The sequence below is a fragment of the Typha latifolia genome, chromosome 15 (assembly GCF_019914945.1).
Source record: "Typha latifolia isolate L0001 chromosome 15, TyphaL0001v2, whole genome shotgun sequence".
NCBI lineage: Eukaryota > Viridiplantae > Streptophyta > Magnoliopsida > Poales > Typhaceae > Typha > Typha latifolia.
The window spans coordinates 1-26,756 of NC_133100.1; the positions used below are offsets into that span (position 1 = coordinate 1).

Below are 26,756 nucleotides of genomic sequence, written 5' to 3' on the forward strand. Positions count from 1 at the left end.
CAAATTCATATGATAAAAGATTTTCAAGTCAGCCTACTATTCCAATCGACAATCCAAAACATAGCTCTATAAAATTTAAAGGCTAAAAGTTCCAAACTATAAGCATACTAAATTTTATAGAACAAAAAGATAATGTGTAACGTCTGGACACGCACGAAACTGTTAGCCTCGGTCTAATGACTCCTCCCTTTTCTAGATGTGCATGCATATTATAAGCCTAATTAAAATTAAAAAAAAATAATTATTATAAGAAGATTATAGAATTAGAGCGAACATTATCTGAATTGTTGAATATGGGTGATGAAATACGACGTTAAACACTATTAACTTGAACGGGATTAGTTGCACCGAATTCTATTAAATGATCAAATTGATGCCTATAGTGAAATATTGAGCAGAGCTGATGCACGAGTGGGACCCCCCAATTAATGTCCCTCCACCGAAATTTTACTGTGCCCATAAGCATCCTCTTCTTGGAGGAATGTAGTTTATGGGATTTTAATTAGAAATCATCAAAACCCAAAATCGCCAAAGTCCAGGAAAAATAAATAAATAAATAAATAAATAAAGAGCTAAAATTGTGTCTCTATTTTAGTACGAGTGATAATATGAGAATATACACCTACCTACCTAAGACATACAACAACAAAAGCAACTCTTTGAAGCATCTAAGTGCTATTGCATTAGTACAAAAATTATAACCTTTTCTTTTATTTATCCATTTATTATTATTATTTTTTGGGTGGAATAAATCATCCGCACTTTTCTTATGATTTAATCAAAATCTGTACTAATATATATAGTTATTATAGAGGATTCTCCCTTCGTAAATAAAATAAAAAATAATTGCCTTCCACCGATCCCAAGAAAAGCTTTAAACGAGAATAACGTGCGTAGAGATGACTGTATGTTTTCAGGGAAGGAATAACTTTATCTTACTTTCTTTTTTACTTTATTTTAACTTTAAGGATTTATCTTAGTACTCATGGTGCATAATTAAATTAGTAGAGTGATGCATATTTTTCTACCACCAAGACCAATATTTACCCTACCAGTACTTATAGATTATAGACATCTCGGCTACCTATAAATTATCATAAATTTAAGTTTCAATCTGATTTCGTGTGCATTATTTGCTACGTTAGTCAGCTTTATGTGCTCTCGATGAAATATGTCTCTTTTAAATATTATTTTGTAACCGGCAATATATCTTTATTAATAATTATCACCTTGTATAAATTTTTACTTCTATTAATACTCATCACCGCATAATCTTTATCTCATGATTAATAGAACCAGACTAGAGAGTTGGATAAGTAAACCTACCAATAAGACAATTCAAGTTATCAGACCGAAATTTAATTGAGCTCATAAAAAACGGTCAACCGGCAGTTCAGCTAGCTAACTGGATAGATTTAAGTAAACCTTATGCTCATTTTATTAAAATTATCTAGTTATCTATCGTATTATTTACCCTAAGAGTAACTCAGTAATAGAATTTAGATAAATATATATATATATATATATATATTAAATTAAAAGTGTAATTTAAATTTTGTATAAATCATATGATTTGATATATTTCAATTTATTTTATATAATTATTTAAATATTTTAAAAAAAATTTAAATGAACTCAGAAATTCGATCGAGTAACCCACTGATTTTTAAGCGAGTCAACTCTAATATAAATTTTTTTAATTACTAGAGAATTGAGAAAAAAAATTAAGTTAACAATATGTATGATAATGCATAATTCATGAGGTCTTAAGAAAGTTTTCCGGACTTAAACTCATGATAGGGGGGCGGACAAAGAGTTAACCATCCATAGAGTTATAAATCGTGACACCAAATTATTAAATATATTTTTTATAATAATTACTTTAGTTAGGAGTAGATTTTACGATGTAAAAGGAAAAATGGCGCAGAATTGAATTACTATTTAAGGCAGGATAACAATTGTAGCGTATACAGCAAATTTGGTAATTCCCCTAATGATAGAAGGGTATCCTGGACTTCTCATTCATCCATTTCCCTTGCTAGGCTTTATATCTATCTCCTCTCTCTTCAATTTCCATCACTGTAACGCCTTTCTCTCCGCTTGTCTCTCACCGGCCGAAGCCTCCACGAGGCGTTGTCTCGCATCCGAGCCTGACGCTTCTCCCCTCCCCTTCTCTCATTTATAATTGGATCAAATTGCTGTGGAATACCAAAGAGGGGAAGAGCAGCTTGAGCTCTGATCGGATCTCTTTCTCGTAGGAGATCGGTGCCTTTCCGGAGATCACAGGTCGGGGTAAGTTTGTAGCCTCAGATATTACCGAAATCAACAGCGATCTGTCCCTTTTGGGCTGAAAGATCGATCGTTTTGCATGCTTTTTGAATGGATCTTGGATTTCTATGTGATTAGAGCTCGTCTCTTTGATATATAGCCGTCGATCTCTGTCGTACTGGTCGATCTAGTAAGGTTTTGCTTGATTCTCGCTGCATTCTCTTCGAAATTCTGTTATTTGGCGCCGATCTACGTTTCGATTAAGATGTTTGATTGATCTGTTGGAACGGATCTGAGGTCTTGTTGAGCTTTATTTGTTTGCTTTGATGGAATCTTCTGAATGGATTTTGTTAAAGTTGGTTCTTTTATGGCGGAGGTCACTAAGATCGAGAAAAAAAATGCATTTCTTTATGTTCTACTGGCCATCATCTGTTTCACTCAATTAGAGGAAGGAAAGATAATAGAAAATTTTCTTCCTCTTTTTCTACTCTACTTGCTCTCTGCATGCATGTAAATTCCAGCAATATGCAACATTTTTCCTGTGAAAGAACGGTGTCTGTGTTCGCATGTTGGTAAATTTTAACAAGATATGACTTCTTTTATTATGACGAAGAGGGTGATTGATGGTGACAGGTTGTAGCTGCTGACATGGCAACAGCGGCCGGAGCTACAGGATGGTTGAGGGGGAAAGTAAAGGCCGTTACTTCCGGCGACTGTCTGGTGATAATGGGAAGCACAAAAGCGGAGATCCCACCTGAAAAGACTATTACCTTATCTTCGCTCATTGCTCCTAGACTAGTACGTCAATGTACATTGGCTGATCGCTCATCCATGTGAAGAAAATTGTATATTTAATGTCTGTTTGAATTCAGATGTGCTACCTCAATTTAGGTTTATGTTATCAGAGTAGCATATGTTCCAGTAATTTATTTTCTTATAGAAGATTGGTTCCTATCCTTCTTTCAATAAAATTTAAAAAGCTAATATCCTGTAACCTCATAAGATGCTTAAATTTCATGGTGCACATTTCTTATGATGTCCTTTCGCATACTTTTACCAAAGCATGCTAGTGACACGTATCCAGCAATTTGACATTATGCGCTGAACCTAAATCTTTTCATTTGGCGTTTCTGATATATAACTAATGTGTTTTCATTAATGGAAGTATTATTTCTGCTGACATCAGCCTCTCTTTTTCTTATTGGTGATTATTCAATAGGCTCGCCGGGGTGGCATTGACGAACCATTTGCGTGGGACAGCAGGGAGTATCTAAGGAAGCTCTGCATAGGAAAGGTCATCATTTTAAACCATATTAAGTTATTAACCTTCATTTAATTCCGAACATATTAATTCTCTTTCTAGAAAAAACTATAATCTATATCTTTCCTCTTGTAGGATGTCACATTCAAAGTGGATTATACAGTTCCGTCTATAGGTCGAGAATTTGGTTCTGTTTTTCTTGGAGATAAGAATCTGGCATATTTAGTTGTTTCTGAAGGATGGGCAAAGGTAAATAATACAAGTTGCCTTATAGGCTTATACCTTTCTTGTTGCTCTCTTTGTCATCGCACTTGTTATCTTGCTGACAAGCAACTACTATTGCTTATTGCATGGTTACAAATGTCTATGCAGGTCAGGGAGCAGGGCCAACAGAAAGGTGAAGTGAGCCCTTACTTGGCAGAACTGCAGCGATTGGAGGAGCAAGCTAAGCAGCAGGGTTTAGGTCGTTGGAGCAAGGCTAGTATATCCATTCTCTGTTTGTCGTATGGATCTTTCCCAGAGAGTATATTCTTGCTTCCATCTTCCTCCTGGGAATGGCATTGCATGCCATGGCAGTAATGCATGCAGAGCATGTGGATCAATTTGATCCTCCACTTGAGTTTAGAGCCTTCTTTGTATGCCCAGTGGCATTAGGTTTCTCGGCTGGAAGCAAGAGCAGCTTCTGTAGTATAAGCATCGTGAAGGCTCACAAACTTGTGCTTCTCTTTTGACAATTGTTACAGGTACCTGGTACTTCAGAGGCATCAATAAGAGACCTGCCACCTTCAGCCATAGGGGACCCGAGTAACTTAAATGCCATGGCTCTGCTAGGTGCGAATAAGGGAAAACCCATGGAAGCCATTGTTGAGCAGGTTCGCGATGGCAGTACTGTTCGCGTTTACCTGCTCCCAGAGTTCCAATTTGTTCAAGTTTTTGTTGCAGGAATACAGGTATGCACCATAGGATATCAATCTGGCAAAAATAGTTCTCATCTTCCTCACCCCCCTCGCTTTATGTGTGTGTGTGTCTGTATCTTCTTTTAACAATATCTTGTGTGTTTCAAACATAGGCTCCGTCCATGGGTAGAAGGCCTACCAATGATGTGATTCCTGAAGCTGAAGTGACCACCGATGATGCAAATGGAGATGGTTCTACTACTAGTGAAGCTCGTCCACAGCTCACTTCAGCACAGAGACTTGCTGCCTCTGCGACCTCATCTACTGAAGTTCCACCAGATCCATTTGGGAGGGAAGCCAAACATTTCACTGAGATTCGTGTCCTGAATAGAGATGTAAGTCTTTCTTTTTAGATCTCAATCCTGTCAAACTGTTAGTGTGTGCCCAGTAATTTCCTTAATTACTTTGGAACTCTAGGTTCGAATTGTGTTGGAGGGCGTAGACAAGTTCAGCAATTTAATCGGTTCAGTATTTTATCCTGATGGTGATACTGCTAAGGACTTAGCTCTGGAGCTTGTACAAACTGTAAGTTTTGCCCTCATCACATGTTAAGCAATAATTTCTGGTAAAAGAAATTCTAACATCTGACAAGTACGTGAAAAACATTATATAATTTGCTGTGCAGGGTCTAGCTAAGTATGTTGAATGGAGTGCAAACATGATGGAGGATGATGCCAAGCGGAAGTTGAAAGCTGCTGAGCTTCAAGCAAAAAAGGATCGCTTGAGGATTTGGACAAACTATGTGCCCCCAGCTTCAAATTCAAAGGCAATCCATGATCAGAACTTCACAGGAAAAGTATGTTGCTATTTGACTTTTATAAAACCATTTTCTCCTAATCAACATGCTTCCTAGATGTTTTATTCTGTAATTACATCTGCTTTCTCTCTAGGTGGTAGAAGTCGTCAGCGGGGACTGCATAATTGTTGCTGATGATGCCATTCCTTATGGCAGCCCTTCAGCAGAGAGACGGGTTAACCTCTCAAGCATTAGAGCTCCTAAGATGGGGAATCCTCGTCGAGATGAAAAACCAGCACCCTATGCTCGTGAGGCTAGGGAATTTTTGCGCACACGTCTTATTGGGCGTCAAGTACGTCTATGAGTTTCTGTAGTAAAGGTCAATGATTCGACTGATATTAATTATTTGCTATTTCTCCATTTGTTTCAGGTGAATGTGTCGATGGAATATTCTAGGAAAGTCGGCCCAACTGATGGACCCATTTCTGCAGCTGTATTAAACTCAGCTGATTCTAGAGTGATGGATTTTGGATCTGTCTCTCTGGTTTCACCGTCAAAGGCTGACGGTGATGATACTTCTTCTGCTCCCTCTTCTGGGAGCCAAATTGCTGGAGCAAATATTGCTGAGCTGGTTGTTTCACGTGGTTTTGCTACTGTAGTTAGACACCGAGATTTTGAGGAAAGGTCAAACCACTATGAGGCTCTTTTGGCAGCCGAATCACGTGCCGTTCATGGAAAGAAAGGGATTCATTCAGCCAAGGATCCTCCAGTGATGCACATAACAGATCTGACGACGGTTAGAACTTAGAGCTGGAGCTGTAAAAATTATTCAACTTCTATCCTTTGGTTTATTCATAGCATGTCTTTCCTGTTCAGGCATCAGCTAAAAAAGCAAGAGATTTCTTGCCATTTTTGCATCGGAATAGAAGGCATCCTGCTGTTGTTGAATATGTTCTTAGTGGTCATCGGTTTAAATTATTGATCCCCAAGGAAACATGCAGCATTGCCTTCTCATTTTCTGGTGTTAGGTGCCCTGGTCGAGATGAACCTTTTTCAGACGAAGCTATTGCGTTAATGAGAAGAAAAATATTGCAGCGTGATGTTGAGGTGATTTATTTCCCATTAAAGTTTTAATATATATATCAAGTTCATTTATGTCCTTTATCTAAATCGTGTGCATTTACTATCCAGATAGAGGTTGAAACAGTTGATAGGACTGGAACATTCTTAGGTTCCTTATGGGAGTCCAAGACAAACATGGCTGCTACTCTTCTTGAAGCTGGATTAGCAAAGCTCCAAAATTCCTTTGGCTCGGACAGGGTTCCAGATGCTCACCTCCTCTCACAGGCAGAACAATCTGCAAAGAAGCAGAGATTGAAAGTGAGCTATGATTACTAAACTATATGTCCACCAATTTCTGAATATTGGCTAATTACTATTTCCTAATTGTTTCTAGATATGGGAAAACTATGTTGAAGGAGAGGAAGCTGCCAATGCTTCTACAGCTGATACAAAGCAGAAGGAAGTTCTCAAGGTGCTAAATTTTAATGATATTAGATATTACTGGAGCCCTTAATTTGAGGAAGTACTTATTTAATCTTGGTACCGATATTTCCAGGTTGTTGTCACTGAAGTCCTGGGTGGTGGAAAGTTCTACGTCCAAACAGTTGGTGATCAAAGGGTGGCAGCTATTCAACAGAAGCTTGCCTCGTTGAACCTCGTAGATGCGCCAGTTATTGGTGCTTTTAATCCTGCAAAGGGTGACATTGTCCTTGCCCAATTCAGTGTGGATAATTCCTGGAACAGAGCCATGGTATGAATACTTCCAGATGTAGCTATTTCAAACAACTAGATCTTTTAACTGTTGGAGCAACGCTTTTGCAATAGGTGTAATCATGGTTCATACTTTCAGTTTCTGTCTAGGTTTTAAGTTTTGATCCCTAGAAAAAAAACAGAAAGTTAGGGCCAAAAGAGATTGTTTCAGCTGATAGTAGTCCGCAATGAAAGTCAAAACCACTGATCATGGTACTTTTGGTCCTGAGCAATGACTTTTGGCCTTAGTTTTCAATAACTTTGGGCGGTACTGTTCCATGTCATATGAAACTTCAGACCATGAGTGTGATACACAATGCTTGTCCGGGTTAACTTGGATCAACTATGTACTTCGGTAGTTTTTACATTTTGAGAAACTGCTTGTAAATGAGATTTTCCAACACTTATAATTTCTATGCTTTTACACTTTAGGTTCCTTGCTCTATGTGTCTGTATAGCTCTGATAATTTCCTTCCAATACTTTTCTGCTCAGAGCACCGAAATTATCTGGAAATACAATCTCGTACTTTATCTTTTATCCTAATACAATTTTTCACCTTTGTTTGCCTCTCAAGTACTTCACCTGAGGTTTATAAGTTGCTTCAAGTCTTCGATAGTTACTTAATTTGTCTTAAAGAGAATGTAAGTTCCAGTTCTCAAACATTAGACTAAATTTGAGAAGGTTTTATTTTTCTCAATGTTATGGTAGCAGTTGTATGGAAAACATCATCCAGGTTATTTCTTTGTTTATGACCATAACAATTTTATTTTTACTAGCTAAATAGCATACTTGTTGTATTCTGACATAATTACGTTTCATTGAGACCATTCTGAAATGCCGTCTATGGACTGACAAATATAATGACAGACGGGAAACCTCATGCTACCTTATTACCCATAGGTATTGGCAACAGGGTAGTCCTACCACTTTTAAAGTGCATATGATATTGGGAATATTGCAAGAGAAGTTTTTTGAGTAATGAAAAGAACCATCTTGCCTTGATGCAACTTAGTGTTCTAGGAAGTCGGTTTTGCTTTTTTTTGTGAAAGATAGATCTATTCTAACTCTGTGTTACTTATAATACAAGGCTTCAAGTGTTCTGGTAATATCTGATATTGACCATCATGAACTTGTCTGGTCTTTTCATAGGTTGTAAATGGACCTCGAGGAGCAGTTGAATCTGCAAAAGACAACTTTGAAGTATTCTACATTGATTATGGGAACAAGGAAACTGTTCCATACAGTCGCTTGCGACCTCTAGATTCTTCAGTCTCATCAGCACCTGGTTTGGCTCAATTGTGCAGTCTTGCATATATAAAAGTTCCTGATTTAGAGGATGATTTTGGTCAAGAAGCTGCAGAGTATTTCAGTGAGTGCACTCTTAATAGTTCAAAAGAGTTCAGGGCTATGATTGAGGATAGAGATACTTCTGGAGGAAAAGTAAGAGGACAAGGAACAGGAACAGTTCTTATTGTGACTTTGGTTGATGTGGAAGCTGAAACCAGTATTAATGCTGCCATGTTGCAGGTTGGGTTACCTGATCATTTTGCTAGTCTGTTTTTTTCCCGGTCTGAATTTACATAGCACCTTACCAGTTTTTAAATTCCACATCTATATTCTGACATTCACCTCTAATTAGTCTCATTAAAATGCGACTACAATCATTCATAGGTTTAAAATTCATTGTCCAGTCGGTAGGTAGACACATAATTATGCCTATCATATAGCTTGATGGAATTCCCAGCTAGGTACATCATGACCAAGCTTATTTCCTTTTCTCTCAACTTAAACTAGTGCAAGAAGTGAGATGGCAGTCATTTTATTGGTTTAAGATTCATTGTCAGTTTGTAGCTAGGTAGGTACAGATGTCTATAATATAACTTTAGGAATTTGCAACTATTTATATTTTGACTACAGTAACTTTTTCATGAGAGATATGTTATATTTTTCCCCCCTTTAATTTACCAATGTTCTTCATTACCTGTTATGTCTTGTCTTCTGTCTTCTTTGGATATCTTCAAATGCTGTCTCCAAATCTTCTAAACCTTTAAATCGGATGTGGATTTACTTGTTTTTTATAATTCATTTTGCTTTACTACTTGGCCACCTGGGATTCACCTTGCCTCTGTGAGTGTTTCCTGTTTCTTGCTCACAGACTTCTGTTCTTACTTTGGTACATCAATATGACTTTGACAGCAGTGTGGTGGAGATTCAATAGGAATATTTCATTTGTTATGTTGTGTTCAAACTGCCTGGCTGAATGGATGGCTGAATGGATGGCTTTTTAACTTGAAGCTATTATACCTCTTAAACTAGCGCATTTTCATGCCTTCGAGGCTCAGTCTCTATCCCCTAGTTTTTTTTTCCTTATGTCCTGCTAATTTCCTCTACGTTTTGTTCTGTCATATCAGGTTAGGGTCTGTAATTCACTTTGTCTTAAATGACTAATTAGGTCTGACATTCCTGATATATAATGAGAGCAGTAATTTCACTTATGCTAATTGGGATCATACCCTGTCAATCTACTTTATAATTGTTCTCTCCTAACCTCCAGCTATTGGGTTACACTCTTGCTAATTCATTGTTAATCTATTAGCTACTGTTGTTATTGTGAGTATCAACAGCTTATTTTACTAAATACTCTGTTATTTACCTATGATATGCTTCTTGGTAGTGCATAAGTACATATTGTGATGATGATTCTGTATTTTATAACTTTGTTCTTTGAGCATCTTAAATCTCTATACCTTGTTTTGCAGGAAGGACTTGCTAGATTAGAGAGAAGGAAAAGATGGGATACCAAGGAAAGAAAGGCAGCTCTGGATAATCTGGAAGAATTCCAAGCGAAAGCAAAACGTGAGAGGCTGAAGATGTGGCAGTATGGCGATGTCCAATCTGATGATGAAGAGTCTGCCCCGCCGCTGAGAAAAGCTGGAGGCCGCCGCTAGTTATGTGTCACCACAAGTGGTGCTGAGTTAAGTTATTAGGCTTAGACCGCGGGAGCTTGGCAGTAAGAAAAAAAAATCTAGAGAGCTACTTTTACATTTTGATTGTTGTTTTCTTCTCATCTTATTTTCATCAAAAGCTTTGAGAGACATTGCTTTTCTCCTCCCAATAAGGACATCTTAACTTGTCGCTTCTTTCTTTTAATCTATCTGAGCATCAGCGTCTCCTGAAATATCACTAGATAGAAAATGACAATTTTGTATCCTTTTTAGACCTGAAGACAATAAATATCATGTTGCTTTACCCAATGTAGTTGTGTTTGAATAGTCTATTTGTTGCCATGCATTCCTAGTTTTCCCTCGCTCTTCATTCTTGTGGAGTTTGATCAGAACTCGTAAAACTATGAAATTCACTATTTGCATCCCATAAAAGATGATCCTGTCGAAAGACAGCTTATTTGGGACAAATGTTCATCTTCAGATGTATCTTTAATTCTCCAACCAGGTCTGTTTGTTTGTATTCCTATACGTATATATATATATATATATATATGCATGGACGTATATGTGTTAGTAGCATGTACGTGACTCAATAGTTTAGTTACATAATCCGCTACTGGTGATTGCTTAAATTCTTCGGAGTATATTGTAGAACAAAGTGCTCTTTACTCTCCCACACCATTTCTCTCGTTGTGTCTGAACAAACCTAGCATTGAAGTAATGGGAGTTTAAGATCCACCAAAATCAAAGCAACTTTCGTTGCTTGCTAGTAACGAAAGAAACTATCTTTTAAGACAAGCACATGCCCTTCTACAATATTAATACACTGTTAACAGCCGTGCATGTATTCTTGTACGTATATGAACCTAAACCATGTCTTTATACAATTATAAAGTACGAATTTATGCTATTTTTAATTCCCCTTCTTTTTTTTTTGCCTGCTTCATCTATTTTGTTTTATGATATCGAGACCTTGGAGTGGGTGTGGCCTAGAGACTTGGCACTGTTGTTGCCACCCTCTCGTGGGGACCAATTTTAATTTAGAACTAGAAAATGGGGTAGAAAAGAGAGATTCCTTTTTCTTTACACACATAGGAGTTGGATCTGGCACGTTGCTCCACAAACCATTCCTTCACATACAAGCTTGTGAGGTTAATGATATATTGATAGATATATAGAAAGATGATAGATAGAGCCCAATCTCTTTTATTTATGTTATAATTTCCATAGGAACCTTATGGTTGAGGTACATAGAATACTACTAAAATGTTGGTGATGATCAACGTTTCCTATTTTCGGGATACAAATTTAGGGAAACTTATAATTTACACACTATGTTTTACTTAAATCTCCACAATATTTTTGAAATAAGAAGTTAGACCACCTAAACTAATATTAAGATGTTTTTTAAAGTAATAAAAGCAAATTATAAGGGTCTAAGGACAACTACAAATATAATCAGATGTTAATAATTATAATAATAAGTGCAAAAAGTGTGGTTTTTTTTTCTTATGAATTTCCTAAAAAACCAACAATTCTTGCATAGACGTATAACAACGTATCATATTGTAACTTATTATGCTTGGAAGAAGAAGAAAAAAAAATCCCAGATATGTAGGATCGTAACTCGTAAGTATGTTCTAAAATAGTTTTCTCTATTTCACACGTTTCTACAGTCCAAATACTTCTAGAAAGGTTAAATTTGCAATGGTAATGCTACAGTCCAAATACCCCTCAAAACTTTCAAAGTTTTGAATGCGTTGGATATGAGCGTGAGGGAGAGACGTAGTTTTGTGTCTCGTTTGCGTTGCCTCCTTTTCAAAACGTTTGGCGTCTTCTTCTTCTTCTTATATATATATATATACATACCCTCTCGTGCAACGTAATCACATGAGGTTGGATTGAGATGAAACTACTCCTCTGGGCTCTGGGTGTTACTTTACCTTTTCTTTTTAAGTCTTCGTACTCCGAGCTGTCTCAGGCCCCTCAAAGTTTTGATTCAGAACAATTTAAAGGACAGGGCCCTCGGACTACTAGTCAAACACACAATATTGAATCAAATACCACTTTGATTTGATTCCGTGGTGTTGGTCTCAGAGAAGAGCAATAGCCAATAGAGCATGGTACTACTTACTGTAGCCTAACTCGTCAAACCGACATGTAAGCAGCTTTCCATTAGTGACCTACGACCTACGTGGAAAATTCTCATCTCGACATGTGTTTTTCTAGGTATTAGATTTCGGCGGGAGACTTAATTTGGGTCCAAAAAAAAAAAAAAGGTTCATACTTTAAACCGTCCTAAGATCGTCTGTCTTTGTGGTCCACAAAATAGACGTATGAGACTTACCTACTACACCTCAATCTTTGGACCAAATCGAACCTAACAAAAACTTTTAAAACAAATTAAAAAAAACTTTTACACTACTACTACGATTTATATATTAGTCTCAGCTCAAAAATGGAGTGACACCTACCAATCTAACGTTAGCACAAAGACTGACCACAAGTTTGATAGGTATAGTGGAAGCCAAGTTGCTCTATTTACCCACATTTTATTTTAGTATTTCTCTATGACTAAAAACTATAGACTATGGACTATGGACTATGGACTATGGACTATGGATATATATATATATATAGATATTATATGGGTTGGGTTTTAGTCTTCTAGAGATTCGAATCTTTGAATACAATTTATCCAAAAAGTCGCAAAAGAAAGCGAAAGTGTTTTGAAAAACTCAGTCAAAGTGTCAAACCTGCAACCAATCCAGTGCCAGAGAACTGAGTTTAAAAAGAAGAAGAAAAAGAAAGTAATAAATAAAGTGGAGTCACACACTGTTCGAACCCAAGATAATATTAATGTAAATTAAATAGTTGTATATAAATACATCGCCCCTGGTCTCCCGCCTCTTTCTTATTATACGACCCAATCGATCCCAGAAACGTTATATTAAATACTCTCAAACTACAGATGGCAACTTCCCCAATAACCATTATAATTTTCTTCCAAAATCGTATAATGGTGTGGCAAATTTTTGTGACTTGAATTTTTTTCTTAAGCAACAAAAAGTTTGCTCATTTTTATTGTCTTTTGTCTCTTCTATGGGTTAATCACCAGCTAGGAGACTGACTATAGGGTATATAAATAGACTAGCATAGCCCTCAAAATTGAGTCACAATTAATCTAAATCATGCGCATATCGTACTCCTCCGATCATAAAAGATTCATCAAATGTCAACCATAATCTTAATCACGAGTTACTAAAATTTAAACCATTGAACTATAAAGGTAATTTAAATTTTCTTATTTCTTTATGTCATCAGGTGGGATAAAATTGTTCCTTATTCCTCGTTCTCTTTTAAACTAGTTCTACAGTTCTCTGTCAGGGTTTGAATATATTAATTTCCCTATCATAGAGGTTTTCACCTCATTGACAACAAGCATTTTCCTTATATTTATACCACCTGAATTATAAAGCCCCCCCATCTAGCACAGACACGTGCACGCTCAAGCGACAGGACGAGTGGGGCCGCCACACACAAATACACTCTTATGCTTATATAATTCATCACAAAATAAATCATGATATCATTAACCTGTTAGTGAATCTATATCTAAATCTATAACAATCATACTATACAGTTATATAATCTAGCAGAGCCCACGCAGACCATGACAAACCATCAAGATATCTTTCTCCTTCTCTCTTCCTCTCCTCATTTCTTTGGAATTCTCTTCCTCTTCTTTCTCATGATCTACTTTATCCCTCCCCACCTTACGGTTGGTATTGCCCTCTCATCCTTCTTCCCATCCCCGCTAGCTTTACTGTCACCGATCTTCCTATCTCTCTCTTCATATGTTGTCTCGCATCGATTGTCACTTAGGGTGACAACACCAGAGGTGAAGCCTCAGCTCAACCACTAATGCACTGCTCTACGATTTAGGTTGGTTAAGTCCTGATAGTTGGAACTTTCCTTTGGTGTTGTAGACTAGCCTTGGCTAGGCCTTTTGCTATAAATCTCTTCTAACGTCATTGTCCTCCTATGTTTGCATCTCGATGCATATCTCGTGCTATTTTGACATCAAGTTTGGTCCCCGCTGTCTTGATTTGCTTCCTCCCCGTCTCTCCACTACATGTTAGCCCCATGCTTCTCGTCGCCACTGTATAGATTGAATTGCCGAATTCTGTTGTTGTCTTAGATATAGATAGCATGATGATCTTTGTTTTTTTTTCATAGCTAGTAGTTGTTGTATGTCGTATTCTTTTTACTTTGTAGTATTGTTCATTTGTGTCAGCTGCTAGGTTAGGTCTTCTGTAAGCTCAACAAGCTACAGGTTGCTAACCCACTTAAGCCTCAATAAAAAAAATTTCGGTTAAATATATGTACTTATGTCCAGAATCACTTTAGCCCATGTATTTCAGAAAGTCTTAAACTATTATATGTATTTATGACTAAAGTAAAACTTAATTTTTCTATTAAATTTAATCGAGTATCATTTAGTCATTTAGCTATATTGTCTCAAAACCTGATATCTTCTCTAACAAACATAATAGGGATATTTTAATTATTTTGGTGTCATTGCGTTAAATTTAATAGAAAAAACAATTATTTTATTTTAGACATAAGTATAAAAAGGTAAAATATATTTTACCTACTTTAACTCTAAAATAAATAGAGGTGAGAGGAGAAAAAAAAGAAAAGAAAAGGTGCATTTTGTTTCTTCAAAAAAATTTAAAAAATTAATAATTAAAGAAATACTATCTTGGTCCATATTGGGTACAACCCCCATGAATCCATGACCCATCCCATAGAAGTATAAAGTATAAACCCACCCACCCACATGGCCACATGCTCATCCTCATACCAACTTCATCCATCTTACTCTCTTTTCCTCTCTCTCTCTCTCTCTCTCTCTCTCTCGCTCTTTCTTCACTCTTTTGAGTTCTTCTCCATCTCTCCTTCTCTTCTCATCATACTACATGCATCACCGAATTTAGCAAGCATATACATACATGCGCATACACACATAGCAGATCGATGGGATTGAAATCTCTAACCCTGCAAATGATCCCATGGTACTGCTTCCACTTATCGGGCGTCGCGTGTCCATCCCCGGACCGGAGGGAACCGGTCCGGCTAGTGGGCTCGGACGGCCGGGTCCAGATCTACCACCGGCCGATCTCCGCAGCGGAGCTGATGCGGGAGCATCCACGCCACCTCATCTGCCGGTCCGACTCCTTCTACATCGGCCAAAAAGTGCCGCCCCTCTCCTCCCGGGATCTGCTCCAACCCGGCCACTCCTACTTCCTCCTCCCCTCCCACTTCTTCCACTCCGTGCTCTCCTTCGTTTCCTTGGCCTCCTCCCTCCTCCTCGTCAAGGGGAATGGCAATAACAATAACTACAAGAAGGCCGGCGGGGTGCTGAGGCCGTTCGAGGTGGAAAAGTCGGCGACGGGTATGCTAAGGATAAGAGTCAGCGACGAGTTCTTGGTAGAGGAGGAAGAGGAGGAGGAAAAGGGCGGCGGTGGTCTGAGGGTATGTAGCACGGTGGAGTTGGAGAAGGAGTACGAGGAATTGGTGAGGTGTAGGTGGCGGCAATGGAGGCCGAAGTTGGAGACGATCAGGGAGAAGAGGAAGAGAGGGAAAATGGTGGTGTTTGGTGTGTTTTGGGGAAAGGAGAGGAGGAGGAGGAGGAGGAAGAATGGGACCCACTAGTTGTGATCGGTTATTTTGTTTGGGTTAAATTGTAACTATATTTGTAAATTTTTAGTGAGTGAAAACTTTTTACCAAAAAGTACAGGCTACACGAGCAAATATTTTGCAAATTTACCATACTCTTTTAACTTAATTTCGAAACTTTGCTGTCTTCGGCCACGATTCTCAATAAATCGATTATTACTTGTTGTCCTATTTTGTTTTTTCTAAAGTTCATTTTTTTTTTTAAATTTTTCCAAAAAGAAACCCTTAATCTCGATGTTACAACTCTACACGTATGAGTTTGCAATTTTGAATAGTTTTATATGTGTATTAATTAATTTCTCTAGTAGTTCCAAGGAGAGCGCACAAACACACAATAATAAAAAGCTACTACTACGGACAATCTCGACAACGAGAAGAGCTTTATCATTCTTTCTCCTTTGCTTTGCTGTCTGTTTGACTCGGTCAAACTAGGTTGCTTTAGCTGGAGTTCTTCTTCAGTGAAGATGCTAATTAATCTTTCATCATTGGTCGGTGATGCAAATTTGGGACAAGTAATCTTTTTATGATTACGGAAATTCTTTTGATCAGAAATACACACGTGTGGGAGGTTTGAGTGTAGATCTATCCACTCTAGGAAGAGGACAAATTAGTGGTCAAATGGGTACCTCGGTGATCAAATGAAAGTAGAGTATTAAATATAAGTGTAGTCGCACTTTTTAAAAAAGAAAGGTGAGGGGGCATACAGTTGCTGTTGTTTCAAATAGGTAAATTTGGCAGAGCCATGGATGCTGGTTAAATGGATTCTGAAACAAACCATGTAAAGAAGCTAATCATTTAGACGCTCAACGAAATTAACATAGCAAGAGCATTCAACTCTCTGAAAATAGAGATGGAAAAACTAGCTTAACATCAAATATATATATAGATCAAGCGGGTTTACGTGGAAGAATCCTTTGCATGCTCCTTTTGCAGTTCAGAAATGAAAACATCTTTCAATTGGTTATAAGAAGAAACGGATGATCAGATTACAGTATAAATACTCAAACCTAAAATGAGGGTAAATGGTGAAACAGTGCCAGAAATAACACAATCAAAATTGAAGACCCATCTACTCTATGTCTCTCTTCTAGACCTCCTGGGGCGCAGAGCTGGTGCATCCTCTTTCTCATCCTCCTCTTCTTTCTCAGTGCTGCTTGCTGGAGCATCGGTCTCAGGAGCTGCAGCAGTCTTGGTCTCAGTGGGTTTAAGTGGAGCCTGTAGCAAACCAAGAAAGGTTCTGAGGTAAGTTCGAGAAAGCAAAGAAAGGATATGATTGGTGCATAGCCAAAAGACTTACTGGTTTCTTTCCACCAAACAAAATCTTAAAGAGGACGGTCACAACTACGACAACAATTGATACAAGAATTCCGATAGTTAGGTTTGGCTGTTTCTCTCCCTTCTCAATGACATCCTGAAATATAGAAGCACAAGTTAAAACACAATAAAATAGTCTATACGAAAAAACTTGAAAGAGAATTATCGGAATTTAGAGAATATGATGATATCACAAATGATCCCGCATTTACATCTATACATAATCTATTGAATACATTAAGGAATGATACTACAACTATTAGACATGAAAAAAGAGGTCACAGGAAATAACATCACCATTGTCTCAAAATAACGGCAAAGAAAAAGGTATTTGGTGCTTACAATGATCTTGGTCTTGTATGCCTCCAGGAATGGAATATCTGCTATGTTGTAGAGAACATCAAATACCTTCTTCTGCAATACGAAGACACGTCAGTCATATTGTTATTTTCAAGCAAAATTTAGACACAATCAAATATTTCAAAGTACAGTGCATCAGAGTCACCTGGAAACTAGAAAGGCCATCTGATTGATCTGCAGCTGCTTCTTCTGCCTTCTGCTTTTCCTTCTCGACTTCAAACTTAAGCTTCCATGTTTTATCCCGATATGACTCTGCAACCTTTTCATCACTATCTATCAAGATACTATCAAACAAAATTCCATCCTGCATTGTCCAAATCTCAATACCAATGGCTGCAATTGGCTCAAAGTCAGGTTTGTCAAGCTCAAAATATTCAGGGTTAGGTATCTGCTGTGGTTTCCAGATACCCTTGTAATTGGGATTGTCAATCAGAGGAGCATGCCATTTTCCCTTGTAAGCAGGATTCTTCTTCATCGGCTTCTTCCACTCCCCACACCCAGGTGCTGTTTCACACAATGGGTTGTCAATTTTAGGTGCCTCCCACTCACCATCCTCATCATCATCCCAATCTTCTGGCTTGGTGGCTTCTGGATCATCAATTTCTTCAGGTTCATCATCCAACCATCCTTCTGGCTTGACAGCATCCTCATCCACAATTTCCATTGGGGCATCTTCATCCCAGTCCTCAGGTTTTACAGCATCACGGTCGGGAATCTTAGCCCTCTCATCCCAGTCCTCCGGCTTCTTATCATCAGGATCAGGAATAGTCTGTGGTGGGATAAATGCTGGCTCAAAGTCATCAGCAGACAGGAAATTAGCCTTTTTCTTTTCCTCCCCATCAACCAAAATCCTCAACTCGTTGTCAGGTTTCAAAATAGCAGTATAGACATGTGTGAGCTTGTCAGATGGTACAGACGGAGGGTGCTTGAGATGATGCTCAACAAACTTCCCAGTATTGGGGTTCTTGTGCTGAAGAATGAAATGCACCTTATTAGTGGAACCACACTTGTCAGGTCCAAACATGATACTATAAGGAGATCCATTGTCAAACTCTTTTGATATCCATCCAGCATCCTGTGGACGTAGGTACTTAAGATATGCCCCTCCACATTCCAGACCATTTTGAAGTCGTACTTCAAACTGTAGCACAACAGTGCCATCCTTAAGACTAACAGCTTCATCAATTTCTTTAACTATTGCATATTTCCTTGCTTTCTCGCTCACAAGGAGACCATAATCTTCATGGCCATCACTTTTGGAATGTTTCCATACACCTATCAATCAGAAAATATTAAGATGAATTACAATGATGAGCTGGACAGGAATATGAGGTCTTGGAAAACACACACCCCCATGCACATACACAGATCAATGGATCATCCAAGTACAATGAAAATGCAAAACAAGTGCTGCACTAAATATTACTCCTCATAACAGTTCAAATAATAAAAGAATTTGAATATGTGTGACTGCTTCTGTTTCAGTTAATACCAGGTTCTCAAATATTTGGTCCACACTGACCTTGAACTTGTTACAATTGATTTGTCACTCATCTCTTTTCTACATGTAGTAAAACTGATGTATCTATGACAAGACGTAACTTAATGTAATATAGTCAAAAAGATCGATGAATACTCTATGAAATATTAATTTGTCATATGAGCAATAGATAAAACAAATGAAGGTGATTTTTTTTTTATCTATAGCCATTAATTATGTGGCCATTATACAGTTATCTTTTTTCCCCTTAAGCGGGAAACAACAGTTCTCACAAGGACCTCAGTTAGTGGTCATTCGAAACCTGGTGAATGATGAATATCAGCATCAAATGATCCTCTTTTAGGGCTCCAAGACATGTATTCTTCTACATGATATGTCTAACTCTTGTATTTGGAAAGAATGGTGCATACCAATGTTTACCTCTACACTGCAGTAATGATAGTATTTATCCCAATAGTTCAAAGCAGGTAACCTTTTGTAGCAACAACATACGGACAAAGCTGGTACTATGAAAAAAGTAAATAAAAAACTAATTTTTGCCTGCCTCTTGTTGAAAAATAGTTCCACAAGAAAATGTGGAACTATTTTGTCCCCACTCGTCCCTCTGTGTCACAAGAGGCTTGTTCATTGCATAGTCAATGAAATTAGTTGAGGTAAAAAAAAAATCCACAAAAGTTCCACTTTCAAAATTACTTCTTCCTTTTTTAGATTAGAGGTGATTACCAAGCGGGCCGGGTCAGGCCAACCGGGCTGGGCACTATTTTGAGAAAAAAATCTGTTAAAAAATATTTAAAAGGTATAGTACATCTCTCATGTACTCATATTGTTGTTGGAATACAATGTAGACTGTTGGGCCTAGCTGTAAGCTATTTAAAGAAGTATTGTATCATAAGGCTTATGGGTGGGCTTCTGGGTCAGGCTTCGGGCTAGGCTTCTGGGCCAGGCCAAGCGGGCAAAAGGCTGGCCCATACCGCCCATTGGCAATTCAGGCTCGGGCTCAAGCCGGATAGGACATGTGAGGGTTGGACCATATGATCACCTCTACCTTAGATAATGTTTAACAAAAGAAATAATCCAATACCAAACTAACGGATTGGGTTCATACACTTAGAGCATGATTTGAAGTTTCATCCGAAACTGAGACATTACGCCGAAACACTTCACGTTTCAATTCTACCCGATTCGAAACTACCCCCGAAAATAGCATCCAATCAAAACAACCATAATAACATTTTTTTTATAAGTATGCTTTTTAATTCTAAGCTGGATTTGACTTGAATCCAACTTGTACCTTACTCAATATCAACCTCATTGCTCAAATGGTATTAGATTTTGTGTGATGCATTGAAAAATAGGATAAAGAAGAGTATTTGTCAAAAGAAGTTCGAAACCGATAGAATAAAACTAGAACCAAAACTGACTGAAGCGGATCAAAATGTTTCATTTTTTAACCGAGCTAAAACCGAAATGAAAACTTCAAACTATGCTCAAAGATATCAAAACCTTTTGCAGTAACAAGATCAACTTAACCTCTAGATACTAATAACCAAGTTGTACACAATCTGTAATCCTAAAATGGGCATTCTTCTTTGCAGTTTGACAAACTGATCTACCAAGACTAAGAATATTAGGTCCTGAGTGAAGATCACCCATACTGCATTTTTTTTCCTTCTCGCCACCAGTAAATTGAAATTAATGCAATTGACAACGACAATGTGAATCACTGATAGTGTGCTGCAGAATTCATATTATACTCAACTAATCAAAACCACATTAAGTTCATTAGAAATTAAATCTCTGGATCATAAGCAAATATGACTTAAGCACAACTAAACAGATCTTACAAATCTGTTTTTAAGACTTGCACAGAACAAAACCTAACTTAGATCAATCCAATCTAATTGACTAAAGGTCAATCATCCTATGACAATGCACATTTTACTGATCGGTCTCTTTGCAACTTGGACAAATAAATTTTGCCGAAGAAGATACTGTTTTTATTTATTTTTATCACTATAGTCATATGAAGACACCGATCAGCAAAACTAACCCCAAATCCGACCTGTAATTGATTAATTATAGATTGGATATGCAAAACAACCGAGCGGACTTAAAGAAATCTATAGATCGGATTAAAAAACACGAGATATTTAATCTCTTAAACGTGCTAATGCAAAAGTTGCCTGCATGAAACAAAGGCGATACCTGTGTAATCTTCCTTCTCAGAAACGACCCATCGCCCCTCGAACGACTCATCAAACGACTCGTAGAACAACTGAAACCAAATCCCATTAATCTCTCGCCATTAGAACCCATGGATCCATTAAATGAGAGTAAAGAACACATTTCAGATCACAAACTGAAGAAAAATAGATAGTTCAATTTACCGGATCCGCTGCCCAGACATGCACCGCGAGTGAACCGATCAAAAGTAGGAGAAGCTGCGGCAGGAACTGCCTTCCCCCCGTCATAACCATAGAGCGAAACAGAGATCGCAATGGGAAGAAGCGAGGACGAATTCGAGGAAGGGGAGACGAGATCTAAAGAGAAACTAACGGAGGAGATTGACGCGTAGAAAGTCACCTAGGTCTTCTTCGATCGGAAGCGATGGTTGAGACTTGAGAGTAATAAAAAGGACTCCCGTGACTTGTTTCAGCCAATCATATCAGAGAGCACGTCGATTCAGCCAATAATATGCCGCCACGTCGTAAATCCTGCGCAAGAGCAAATCGACCCAAATAAAACTTTACACTTGGGATCAAATCGACCCACTTAGAAATGCGGATAAGGCTTGGCTTATCTACAAATTATTATTATTATTATTATTATTATTATTTGATGACTAGAATTCTAGTATATCCAAAAATTAAAATTGTAGATATAGTTACACCTAAACTAATCTTTTGCGGATTATAATTTTATCCTAACCTCAAACAAAGTCCTTCAAGTCCCTACATCAAAAGAATTTTTGGTACATTTTGATGGACTTGAGACATTGCTCTTTAATAATTTGGTATCCAGCACGTAGTTCCAAACGCCTTAAACTAACAAACGGAAGTTCGTTAGTCAGAAGAGTGGAACGCTATCAATGATGCATACATATTGTTTCTTAATCTTACCTCGTAATGCAGTCATCACATAATTATTTATCGATTAGAACCTAATTGACTTACTAACATATACTTACTCATCATATAATTAAAATAGTTCAAATACGGTTTCCCTACTTTTCAAATATTAAGTAATTAAATCAATTCACTCCACTTTCAAAAATGCTGGTGAATGTGAGGGCTACAATATGAACTCGGATTTTTTTTTTCTTTTTAGTGAAAGCTCGTAGATAAAAATATTTCATTAACTTTCATATATTATAATAAGATAAAAATTTGATATACAGAGTAATAACTTTTTAACATAAGTCTGGCGATGCTCGGCGACAGTGGATATGAAAAGGGAGGCGAAGCTGTTGGATCTTGTCGCGAGGTAGTACAAGTTGCCATTATGCATAGGGAATGAAGGGTGGCGAAACAATAAACCAAACTTTATGTCTTCTGCAATGAAACTCAAATCATAGCCACCTCTTCGTAGTCCCCTCTCTCCCAAGGAGTGGAGAGAGAGTAGAAACGTGAACTAAGGTGGAGCTAGAGTCATGCGAACCAAACCCAAGATCTAATACTGTTTTACAAAACCAATAATAAAGCCATAAAGATATAAGAAGGTAGAGCGGAAGAGCTATTGAATGAGAAGATGTTGACCACATGCATTCCCGCAACATTAATTAGCACCCCGTCTTTCTCCAACAATAAGAAGGAGGAGATCTCGTAAATGGGACACAATGGATGAGTCTTGGATAGTGGTTTTCATAGGAAATCAAGGAGGAACTGCTCTCGAGCTAAAATAGAGAACTGTGAAACGAGAAGGGAAGGAGAAGAAAGAAGAAAGAAGAAAAGAAAAAAAAAATAGAGAAGAAGAAAAGAAATAAAGGAGGAAAAAGAAGAGAGAGAGAGAGAGAGAGAGAGGGGGGGATCCTCACAAGAAGAAAGGAAAAAGCCCTCATCTCTTTCAAGCTAAAAGGGCTAGGGGAAGGAGGAGAGAGAAGGTCATAAACACTTACCTAAGAGAATCAATAAACAAGGGAGGAAAAAATTATTCAGAACCATATGGCAACAAGACTAAGGTGGCATTTAGTTTCGCATAAAATAAATTTATTAATGAATTAATTTTCCCTTAAAAATATTTACAATTAAATACTCACTTTTTCTAAGCAAAATTTATATTAAATTAATATATTTATTCACAGTTTGATAATCAAACATAAATCCTTACCTAAATTTATTCAAGATAACTATTACATTTTATAACCGAATAATAAAATATAATTAAATTAAGTTATAGATATATTTAATTTATACTTAAAAGGTATGCATAAGGTTATTTTTTAAAATATTTCATGACAAATTAAACTGAGGCCTAATCTTTTGAGCGAAGAGAATTCAAGTCCGACCATTTCAAACCGAGTATACCATTCATTTAAGAATAATAAATGAGTCATATTAGCAGAGAGAGAAGATAACAATATATAATTTTATTTAGGAATCAAAAGCACCTTGTATTTTGTTATTATTATCGTTTACATATCATCTTATTGGTATGTATATAATACATATTAGTTAACTTAATTGTTGGGGTATAAAATGACTAAAGTGGCCTTGCTATCAAGTACACAAAAGAAAAAAAATGGCACATCTCGTGGTGTTTTGATGAGGGGATAATTTAGGCATTTAAAATTTTTATATTTGAAATTAATGAAATATTTGTTTTATTTTATTAGGTGCTGTCAGGTTAAATTTAAATTTAATCCGGAGTATTTTTTAGGACTAAAAAGATAACAAAAGTATCAAATAATAAATACTAATAAGATAGAATATAAATAATAATAATAATAAAAACAAAATATAGCTGAGTGCGCCCTGTCAGTCGAAGTTTGAACTCACCAACTCCACAACATGGTATCACACGTGGCACCAGATAATTGGCCGAATTGAAAAAACCGAGCATGGCCACCTACGTATATAAAACTCGCCGCCCTCTTCCCCGCTACAATCCAAAAAGAGAGAAGGAAATTTAGGAATCGTAGAGAAGACGAGATGGAGGCATCGAAGACGACGCAGGTAGCCGGAGGAAGGAACCGCGCATCCAAGAGGAAATCCACCTCGAGATCCGTGAAGTCCGGGATCCAATTCCCAGTTGGTCGAATCGCCCGCTTCCTCAGGAAAGGGAGGTATGCCGCGAGACTCGGCTCCGGAGCTCCCATCTACCTCGCCGCTGAGGTAGTCAAGTTCCCTCCTTTCCACTTCCTTTGCGATCCAATTAGGTTTCTTCGAGTTGGGTATGATCTAAATTGGCGTAATTTTTTTTGGCCGCAGGTGCTTGAATTATCCGGCAAATCAATGCAGCGAGGGACAAGAAGAAGAATCGAATTATCCCGAGGCACGTACTCTTAGGAGTAGGGTAAGTTAATCGCGGGAGTGACCGGAATGCATGGCGGTGTTCTCCCCCAATATCCGCCAGGTGCTGCTCGATCCCCAAGAACGCAAGCAAAGCCGAGTCTGAGACAAAGAAACCCTAAGGCCTTTTAATCATACTTTTTTGGGCTGTTTGTTTTGGTTTTGTTCGCCGTGAGATTTAGGATGTAAATGCTGTGATACTTGTCTCTTAAATGGAATTCATCGCATTTAGAAAAGTTCTCCAGCGTCGATATTTATGGGGTGTTAAGATTAGAGAAGCAATGTTTAGTTTCAATATAAGTAATGGCCCTCCAGTCCTAATCCATTTCGACTTCTATTTCACTGGCTCGTGCTCCTCCGTTAATTTCCTCAATAATTAGCATTCAACTAAGTTTTATTCCATTCCACATTCTTGACTCCTCTCATCTCCCCAAAATGATGCCTTAGAATTCAGAGAATTGTTACAGAAGGAGAGTTATTTAACGTCCGTCCTAAAGTACGACAATGGAGTGTGGTAAAAGAAAAGCGATCAAGAGGCTGGACGTCTCCCTCGTATTATTTGTAAATTAAACCCATGTCTTAAGCCCTTCATTCCGCAAGTGTGGTGGTTACTCCCCATCTCTTCTCACTCTCAGATGATCATTTAGACTCAATTAACCGTCAAGAAAAAGAAAAGAAAAGAAAAGAAAAGAAAATTCTCTTTACGAGGATTCAAATGTAGAGAGATTTAACTAATGGCATCACGCCAAACTACTAATTCCATTAGTCGAGCATCTACATCACATCGAACAGGTAGAACATATATTACTTAAATCTTACAAATGTGATGTTCAAACTAATGCTTTGAAATATTTCCCGAAATCTAGCATCTATCATTATCCAACCGTCAACTGTGTAATCCAGCTAGTTGGTGTATTTAGTCTTGACTGGAGTTTTTAAAACTCTCAACTAGCAATCTGACATATAAATAAGTAGCAGGTTTCTCAATATCCATTGCCGCCTCTAGTTATAATATTCTTTTCAGGGAGCTACAGAATTATCAAAAAGGGAACAATTTTACAAGTAATTATGATAATGTTAGACTCTCAACTATGGGCCGTGCATGTTCATTAGCTAGCTAGCTGTCCAGAACTTAATTCTCTACTCTTTAGTCCGATTTCAAACTATAATTAATGGCATCTATCATTTAATTTAATTCTCTTGATGTAGTCAGTTCTAGTTTATAATTAATTACACTACTCTATGTCTTGGTTTGAGATCACAAGTCTAGCATTGGTTAACAAAATATAAATTAAAAAAAAAAAAAGCGGTGCAATTTGTCTTCCACCACCTTGCTTTCCTTCACATCCAAAGATTTCTTCCCACAATTAATGCAATTGCTGTCCTGCATTTTGCCCTCTCTTCTTAAACCCTTTCTATATCTCCATTCATACATACATACATACATATATATATATAGTTATAGACTCGCAATCCCTTGCATGAAAATAATGGGCCTGAAACAGCACTCTCCAATGGCCGCAAAGAGGCTTTGGAGCACCTCAATGAGAATTGCCTTCTTCATGATGAGGAAGGGCCTCATCTCAAAGAGAAAGCTCATGATGGACTTCAACCTCATAGTGGAGAAAGGAAAGCTCTTCAAGAACCATTTCATCTCCAGGAGCAAACCTTTGCAATATGGCCCTGGCTTTGGCATACGTGAGTATGAGTTCTCATGCAGCAATAGCCCTAACCCTATGTTGTTCAACTCCACGTCTCATCGCCGTCGTCGACGCAACTTCTTCTCCTGCTTTGATCCAGGCGTCTTTGAGGATTACTCATCACAATGCGTCTACGGTTCGGCCCTTGTAGAAAAGCCTACACCTCTGTTTTCACCCTTATCTGTTAGGGTTTCCGATTACTCGTCGGAGGACGAGGGCGACGAGCTCAGGCACGAGGTGGATGACAAAGCTGAGGAATTCATCAAGAGGTTCTATGAGCAACTCAGGGCGCAAACCCTTGTAAATGTGCTGGTTGAGGACGTGCATGCGTGATGTGTCCATATAGTTTGTGGCTATGCATGCAAACTGTCGATCCAAGTTGTAATATTGTTAACTTGCCACGAAGATGGTCATCGACCTCATCGTACGTAATATTGGCAATAAATTCAAGGTTGTGTATCTCTTAAGCCCAAGAATATAGTTAGCTATCTTGGCATATATAATCTTAACTGTTGCGCTGCCGAACTAATAACTGAATTAAACAAATCCGATCAAACTAAGCCATCCGCGGTCAAATAATTATTTTACTATAATAATTTACTTGGAATTAGCCCTGCGACCAACTTTCTTACCAACGTTAGAATTGAAAACGA

At 37.7% G+C, this 26,756-nt stretch overlaps 4 protein-coding genes and 1 long non-coding RNA gene across 6 annotated transcripts; 4 read left to right on the top strand and 1 right to left on the bottom strand.

The window, feature by feature from the left end:
* The first annotated feature begins 2,024 nt into the window (after positions 1-2,024).
* On the top strand, positions 2,025-10,288 carry LOC140801760 (ribonuclease TUDOR 1-like). 2 transcript variants are annotated; one of them, XM_073157035.1, is made up of 17 exons: positions 2,025-2,292; positions 2,902-3,066; positions 3,488-3,562; positions 3,665-3,778; positions 3,902-4,006; positions 4,273-4,479; positions 4,599-4,820; positions 4,903-5,010; positions 5,111-5,281; positions 5,376-5,573; positions 5,652-6,017; positions 6,098-6,328; positions 6,413-6,601; positions 6,678-6,755; positions 6,840-7,034; positions 8,184-8,561; positions 9,794-10,288. In XM_073157035.1, exons 2-17 carry the CDS (start codon positions 2,917-2,919, stop codon positions 9,980-9,982), a joined length of 2,976 nt encoding a protein of 991 aa, XP_073013136.1. In that variant the 5' UTR covers positions 2,025-2,292; positions 2,902-2,916; the 3' UTR covers positions 9,983-10,288. The 2 variants fall into 2 exon arrangements, with proteins under 2 accessions (XP_073013136.1, XP_073013137.1); XM_073157036.1 differs by having other exon boundaries at positions 2,079-2,286.
* Positions 10,289-14,816: 4,528 nt separating this feature from the next.
* On the top strand, positions 14,817-15,776 carry LOC140801649 (uncharacterized). Its single transcript, XM_073156864.1, has one exon. It carries the CDS (start codon positions 15,020-15,022, stop codon positions 15,695-15,697), a length of 678 nt encoding a protein of 225 aa, XP_073012965.1. The 5' UTR covers positions 14,817-15,019; the 3' UTR covers positions 15,698-15,776.
* A 796-nt stretch (positions 15,777-16,572) lies between these two features.
* On the bottom strand, positions 16,573-21,525 carry LOC140801782 (calnexin homolog). Its single transcript, XM_073157062.1, has 6 exons — positions 21,284-21,525; positions 21,102-21,171; positions 17,541-18,670; positions 17,378-17,449; positions 17,019-17,132; positions 16,573-16,936 (listed from the first exon to the last, which is right to left on the bottom strand). The coding sequence occupies exons 1-6, from the start codon at positions 21,371-21,373 to the stop codon at positions 16,796-16,798; spliced, it is 1,617 nt and encodes a 538-aa protein (XP_073013163.1). The 5' UTR covers positions 21,374-21,525; the 3' UTR covers positions 16,573-16,795.
* A 2,477-nt stretch (positions 21,526-24,002) lies between these two features.
* LOC140802229 (uncharacterized) lies at positions 24,003-24,639 on the top strand. The gene is made up of 2 exons (XR_012111604.1): positions 24,003-24,226; positions 24,323-24,639. It is a non-coding gene; the product is annotated as an uncharacterized lncRNA (long non-coding RNA).
* Positions 24,640-25,917: 1,278 nt separating this feature from the next.
* Positions 25,918-26,436, top strand: LOC140802123 (uncharacterized). Its single transcript, XM_073157559.1, has one exon. The coding sequence runs from the start codon at positions 25,918-25,920 to the stop codon at positions 26,434-26,436; it is 519 nt and encodes a 172-aa protein (XP_073013660.1).
* Positions 26,437-26,756: the final 320 nt, after the last annotated feature.

What these genes read in the sequence shown, in the direction of transcription:
- LOC140801760 (XM_073157035.1), top strand. Translation starts at nt 2,917, where the DNA reads ATGGCAACAGCGGCCGGAGCTACAGGATGGTTGAGGGGGAAAGTAAAG. An exon ending in GTTTAGGTCGTTGGAGCAAG is followed by an intron (nt 4,007 to 4,272) that starts GCTAGTATATCC and finishes CAATTGTTACAG; the next exon opens with GTACCTGGTACTTCAGAGGC. An exon ending in TTTTTGTTGCAGGAATACAG is followed by an intron (nt 4,480 to 4,598) that starts GTATGCACCATA and finishes TTTCAAACATAG; the next exon opens with GCTCCGTCCATGGGTAGAAG.
- LOC140801649 (XM_073156864.1), top strand. Translation starts at nt 15,020, where the DNA reads ATGGGATTGAAATCTCTAACCCTGCAAATGATCCCATGGTACTGCTTC.
- LOC140801782 (XM_073157062.1), bottom strand. Translation starts at nt 21,373, where the DNA reads ATGGTTATGACGGGGGGAAGGCAGTTCCTGCCGCAGCTTCTCCTACTT. An exon ending in TGAGAAGGAAGATTACACAG is followed by an intron (nt 18,671 to 21,101) that starts GTATCGCCTTTG and finishes TCTGATTGATAG; the next exon opens with GTGTATGGAAACATTCCAAA. An exon ending in TGTTTGGTGGAAAGAAACCA is followed by an intron (nt 16,937 to 17,018) that starts GTAAGTCTTTTG and finishes GGTTTGCTACAG; the next exon opens with GCTCCACTTAAACCCACTGA.
- LOC140802123 (XM_073157559.1), top strand. Translation starts at nt 25,918, where the DNA reads ATGGCCGCAAAGAGGCTTTGGAGCACCTCAATGAGAATTGCCTTCTTC.